Source organism: Oryzias latipes, chromosome 9, assembly GCF_053564925.1.
Source record: "Oryzias latipes strain Hd-rR chromosome 9, Olatipes_Hd-rR_3.1".
Classification (NCBI taxonomy): Eukaryota; Metazoa; Chordata; class Actinopteri; order Beloniformes; family Adrianichthyidae; genus Oryzias; species Oryzias latipes.
Genome location: NC_136245.1, coordinates 1,239,989 through 1,246,078, shown reverse-complemented (window position 1 = coordinate 1,246,078; position 6,090 = coordinate 1,239,989). Strand labels below are relative to the sequence as shown.

At 47.0% G+C, this 6,090-nt stretch overlaps 1 protein-coding gene across 2 annotated transcripts; it reads left to right on the top strand.

The window, feature by feature from the left end:
• Window positions 1-400: 400 nt before the first annotated feature.
• On the top strand, window positions 401-5,761 carry LOC105354825 (uncharacterized). 2 transcript variants are annotated; one of them, XM_011479763.4, is made up of 4 exons: window positions 401-568; window positions 1,996-2,343; window positions 2,428-2,577; window positions 4,666-5,761. In XM_011479763.4, exons 1-4 carry the CDS (start codon window positions 529-531, stop codon window positions 5,148-5,150), a joined length of 1,023 nt encoding a protein of 340 aa, XP_011478065.1. In that variant the 5' UTR covers window positions 401-528; the 3' UTR covers window positions 5,151-5,761. The 2 variants fall into 2 exon arrangements, with proteins under 2 accessions (XP_011478065.1, XP_011478064.1); XM_011479762.4 differs by having other exon boundaries at window positions 403-568; window positions 1,996-2,577.
• The last annotated feature ends 329 nt before the right edge of the window (window positions 5,762-6,090 follow it).

The window sequence follows — 6,090 nt, the reverse complement described above, 5'->3', positions numbered from 1 at the left end:
GAATAAACATAATAACATTTGATACCAAAAGTTCATGACAACCACAGAGCAAACAAGCAGGCAGGTCCAGAGCTGGAGGAGAAAGCAGCTCTGAAACTTACCCCCCCCCCCCCCCCAAAAAAAAAAAAAAAAAAAACAGATGTGACACCGAGCAAACAAGCAAAGCCAGTGGAAATCTGATTCCAGTCTGGCTTCAGAAAAGCGATGACTGCTTTCCTGATTCATAGGATTCATTTTTCTTTTAAGAAGCAAAGACATTTGAATCGATTGTTCTAATAACAAACAACAACAAAAGTGTGTTTTTGTTACATTTTTAGAATAGTTTGAATTCTTTATACTTACTTTATACTTTATACCTCAGATTTCTCTAAAATGATCTTTTATCTGGAACTGTCGTGAAGCTTCTTTGTTTATCGCTCGTGTTTGAGTTAAACGTCACGTGGTTTCGTTTTGCCGTCACGTGACTGAACAGACGGAAGTTCGATACCTGGACAGTGCGACCTGAGCTCGTGCGTGTTTTTCGTGGGCATGAGTGCTCCGGCTAGCGCTTGCGTGACAAAACCACGAGGTAAGTTTGCGCGAACTGAGCACGGCGCGCGCGCCCCGGGTGCTGGCAGCTCAGGTCTTAATTGCGCATGTCCAAACTCTGGCTTGGCTAGCAGCAAACGGACCGTTCCCAGTCACGTGACCGTTTCAGGAAGCGTCCCGGGTCTGTGTGGTAAAGACCGTCAGACCTTGGTCCGGGTTGGTCCCGGTAACCGTGTCCGTTCCTTGGCTCAGCCCAGCCTGACTGTCTCTGAAACCTCCCTGAAAATGCGCGCAGTGGTGTTTTTTAGACCCCGCGTGCGCACACGTGCTGGTTCGGATGGTACCGGGCCGCCGTCGGTGTTGGCTTGAGCCAGCATGCTGCTGTTTTGTCAGACTCATGATCAGCGGGTTCGGGTGCAGTCAGAGTCCAGCAGGACCTGGACCTTCAGGCTCCTGTGGCTGAACTCCATAAATCTGAATCTCTCAGTAAAAGTTCTCACCGTTTCCATGGTTTCCATCCTTTTCTGAGCCAAAGGTCCACTTTTTCCTGGAGAAGAAATCAGAACGCACCGAAAACAAACCACAGATCAGCCTTGTTAGTGGTGTACCGGCCCTCCAGGATCTCACATGCAGTTTTTCTAAAAGCTGTGGCTGTTTTCTTCTAAGTTGGTATAGTTTTCCACTAAAGCCTGGATGTTTAAACTTTAAGCAGTTGTTTTTCCCTGACGGGTTTTTAAAACATATAAAACCTCAGAAAAAACATACATTTTCCTTTTCAAACTGTGATGTATTAAAAAAAGTCATGTGAATGTTTAAGAACTATAAAACCACTGCATGTTTGATGAATTTAACACAGAAAAGAGCAACATTATAATAATGTTCATACGTTTATTATAACTAGAGAAAAACATTCATAGTTCTGAGGTTTCATTCGTTTTTCTTCTGTCTAAATCAAAAATGTAACTTTAACTAAAATGTTTAATTGAGTTTTTTTTGTGTGTGTGTGTGTGTGTGGGGGGGGGGGGGGGGGGCATGATTTTAATTCAGTTTTAGTTAAATGTGTCTGTTGGCCACTTAACCTTAATCCTGTTTCTTTTATGTTGTTGTTATTATTTATATAACTTCCCTTGAATTCATGAAAAAGTGCTTGAAGCCTGACATTGAATTTGTCCTTCAGTCAGACATTGTTAGAAAAAGCAGCTGCTTCTGTTAGAAAGAAGACTTGGAGCAAGTTAAAGTCCCATCATGCATCCTGGTTCTCCACATTTGACCCCTCCCCTGGGCGCGCAGAGAGCTGCAGACATTTAACCCCCCCAATGCTGAGCGTGAAGCAGGGGGTACTGGACTCGTCACCTTCCAGCGTCGGGGCGGACGGCACCTGGAGGCTCGGAAACAGCTGAAACCTTGAGGTTGCAGCCCGCCTGCATCAGATCCATGTTTTGTGAAGTTGTGTCCTCGTCTGTCCAGGTAAACGTGAGGCGGAGCGTTCAGTCAACTGGACCGAGGAGGAGACTCAGGTGCTTCTGTGTGCCTGGAGTAATGAGCGCGTGCAGAAGGCTCTGGCCGAGAACCTGCGTAACACGCACGTCTTCAAGCACCTCTCGGCCCGCATGAGTGAAATGGGCTTCTGTCGGAGTCCGCACCAGTGCCGGCTCCGGGTCAAAACGCTCAAAGCCAACTATGTAAGAGCCAAACTACGCCGGAGCGGAAACGCCTCACAGCCGTACACGTTCAGATACTTTCCGGAGATGGACGCCGTGCTCGGCCGAAGGAAGGACAGAGGACCCGACTGTGTCTCTGTGGACGGCATGGCAGGTCGGTGCGCTCAGAGAGCAGCAAGCCTGTCGATGGATTCAAATCCTTCTAAAACAGCGGAAAGACTTCCGCCTGATTCATCAGAGAGAAGCTTTGGCTCCCTGGGCGACAGTGAGACTGATGCTGAAGTCAAAGTGGAGGACGGAGAGGAGTCGGCAGATGGGAGCCACGCCGGATGTTCCCGGCTCCAGAGAGACCTGAGGAGACAAGTCCACCTGCAGCCGCAGAGCAGCGGTAAGTGCTTCACCAAAGCTTCAAGGCGTGGGACGGTACCCTGCAAAACTGTCCCAGATGAAAAGTGTCACCGGGGTCATCCTTGAGATCCTTCATCCATCAGAAAAGGAATGCCTCCATCACATCATCAAATATAGCATATTAAAGAAAAGTGCTTGATTTTCTACATTCATTCTATCAATCATTGTCCAATTCAGCCTCTTGGAATATATTCCAGTTTCTATAAAGTGTCAGCTGTATAATTGATGTGATATGTGAACGGATTCAGTCTAAGACGCTCAGCAGCCAGACAGATGAGCTGGAAAGCAGACATTGGATTCTTTCATCAGGAGTTTCAGGCCCGCTCAGCTTCCTGTTACAGGTGTGTCCAGCAGGTCGGCCTGCTGCTCTTTCAGAACAGGTTGGCTGCAGAAATATTTCCGACAGAACTGTTCGCTTTGTTTGAGGATTACCTGAGGATGACTGGTGTTTAGAAGAAAAGCATCTGTGATGTGCTGCAGGCCTGAGGTCCTAAGCCCTTCTCATTTCCAACCAGCCCAAATCTTCTGTTCCTTGAAGGATTTTTGATCTCAAAGCTGTCTAAACATCTCAAGAATCATATTTATTAATCTCAGACCACTGCTTTTACCCGACCGTCCACTACACTGTTAGTTCAGGAGTCGACTTGTTCTGGTGTCTGCAGACACTGAGTCTTAGCAAAGACTGTCTGCTGTGATCGCTCTGTTTTGTGCTCAGACATGGTACAGTGAACTGTGCTGGGGTCTGTGTACAGAGATGGTCCAGAACTCGGACCAGATGACTCTGAAGGTCATCTGCTGTGATCAGGAAACATGCCAAACGTGGTTCTCCAAAGCTGTGATGTCTGTTACAACACCCAGACTTCTTTATGGCAGATGGTAAACCAATGACAAGAGGACATATTTCCACCTACTGGACGAGAAGGCACTTGTGCTCAGGCCCGGATAGTTAGTCACTTCATCAGGTCCAGCTTCTTAGTGCCTGTTTGGACCTCCTTTAGCCTTCAGAACCGTCTTAATCCTTGGTGGCATCGGTTCAACAAGGTTCTGGAAACATTCCTCAGACTTTGGTCCATGTTGACATGACAGCATCAGTTGCTGCAGATTTGTCTGCTGAACATCTATGATGCCGATCTCCCGTTCCACCACATCCCAAAGGTTCTCTATTGGGTTCTGGTGACTGTGGAGGCCGTTTGAGTCCAGAGAACTCATTGTCATGTTCTAGAAACCAGTCTGAGATGATTCCAGCTGGATGACATGGAGCCTTATCCTGCTGGAAGTAGCATCAGAAGATGGTCCACTGTGTTCAGAAAGGGATGGACATGGTCAGCAGCAATACTCAGGTAGACTGTGGTGTTGAAACCATGCTCAACTGGTACTAAGAGGTCCAAAGTGAGCCAAAATGACATCCCCCACACCATGAAACCACCACCACCACCAGCAGCCTGAACCGTTGATAGAAGGCAGGATGGATCCATGCTTTCATGTTGTTGAGGCCAAATTCTGACCCTACCATCTGAATGTGGCAGCAGAAATGGAGACTCAGACCAGACAACGTTTTTCCATCTTCTATGGTCCAGTTTTGGTGAGTCTGTGTAAATTGTAGCCTCAGTTTCCTGTTCTTAGCTGACAGCAGTGGTACCCAGTGTGGTCTTCTGCTGCTGTAGTCCATCTGCCTCCAGGTTGGACGTGTTGTTCTTTCAGAGATGCTCTTCTGCAGACCTCGGTTGGAACCAGTAGTTATTTGAGTTCCTGTTGTCTTTCTATCAGCTGGAACCAGTCTGACCTCTGGCATCAACAAGACATTTCTGACCACAGAACTGCTGCTCTCTGGATATTTTCTCTTTTTAGGACAATTCTCTGTAAACCCCAGAGATGGTTGTGGGTGAAAATCTCAGTAGATCAGCAGTTTCTGAAATCCTCAGACCAGCCCGTCTGGAACCAACAACCACGTCACGCTCAAAGTCTGGTGTATCCAGTGGTTGAGTTTACCTACTCCAAAACCAAAGTACTAACGTTTACCTCTTGAAGCTGTATTTCACATTAATCTTGTGTTTGTTGTTTGTGACAGATACAGCAGTGGGAAACCATGTGAGCCCATCCTCTTGGCATATTCCTCCTCCTCCTCCTCCTCCTCCTCCTCCTCCCTCGGCTCCATCAGGTGTAAACCTGAATGCTCCTTTCTCCTGTGGCCCTTCTCAGTGTGACTCCTCCTGCCTGGATCCTGTCCTCAAGCACCTGTCGGAGTGCTTCCAGCAGCTGCTGTCCCAGACGCGGAGCCTGCTGGTGCAGCTGGAGGGCCAAAGGCAGGAGCACGCCCACCGGCACCAGGAGCTCCTGGCTCAGTGTTTGCAGAGGGAGGAGCAGCGACAAAGAGAGACGGCTGAGAGGGAAGAGAGGAGGGAGAAGGCCCGGATGGAGCATGAGATCCGAGTTCTGGAGCTCCTCAGCAGTCTAGCGAAGCAACATGGCTGCAGCTGTGGGAGGAGCAATTCTGATGTTGGAAACCCTGCAAGCAGACGCCACCCAGAACAGATTCACAGTAATGAACATTGACAGTTTGTCTTAAAACGGGTATGAAGGTTCATTTTAGTAACTCTGACAGCTCACAGAGCTGTGAGAACAAAGTTCTTTTATACAAGAAGGTGAAGCACAGGGGGGTCTTCCAGGAAGCAGGTTATGCTAGCTCCCACGGTGAGTTTGAGGCTAAGGAAGTGGACAACCTCAGTTTTCGGTTCCAGAAATGGAGGTATGTTTCAGGGTATGTCAAGTTGCCATAGCAACTCATGCTCTGAACATAACCAGGGGCCTCATTTATAAACGTTGCGTACGCACAAAAGAAGGCGTACGCCACTCTCTACGCAGTAGTTGATATTTATAAAAGGCAAACTTGACGGGAAAATGTGCGGTCCTTCACGCTCTGACCCAGGCGTACGCACAAAAACGGGTGAAATGAGAAACGGCGACACCGTCGGCAGATGGAAGAAACACGTGAAAGTGAAAATGACAATACTGCCTCTCAGAAATAACATGAAGACTTCACAAAGCAAGTCTTACAATTAACAGCTACACCAACACCCGTTTGATCGATCAGCAGTGAAACAAACAAAAAAATCAAACGAAAATTAGACAGAAATTCAAATGAACACATATTTGCAAAAAGAAAAGTGAAATATGTTCTGCAATATTGGCATGTTGTGCAATTCATCCTCATAAATAATATAGTTAACAGAACGAAATAATGTACAAAACTGATATTCTCGTCAATGTGTCCGTCTGGCGGAGCAGATATAGGTGCGGGCGTGCGGACAGACGGACAGACATATTAATTGTCCACTGGGGAAAGTTGTTTTCATAGTAAAACATTTCTTCATAAGCTACAGAATTATGGTATTCATGCATATGCCTTTAGTTTGTTTTATTTTTCATAAAACAATGTATGGCGTATGTCTCCACCATTCAGAAAGCAACAAGAAATTACATTTGCTGATCAATT

Coding starts and splice junctions, on each gene's coding strand:
- LOC105354825 (XM_011479762.4), top strand. CDS start 529: ATGAGTGCTCCGGCTAGCGCTTGCGTGACAAAACCACGAG. Junction 569..1,995: donor TTGCGTGACAAAACCACGAG/GTAAGTTTGCGC, acceptor TCGTCTGTCCAG/GTAAACGTGAGGCGGAGCGT. Junction 2,578..4,665: donor CCTGCAGCCGCAGAGCAGCG/GTAAGTGCTTCA, acceptor TGTTTGTGACAG/ATACAGCAGTGGGAAACCAT.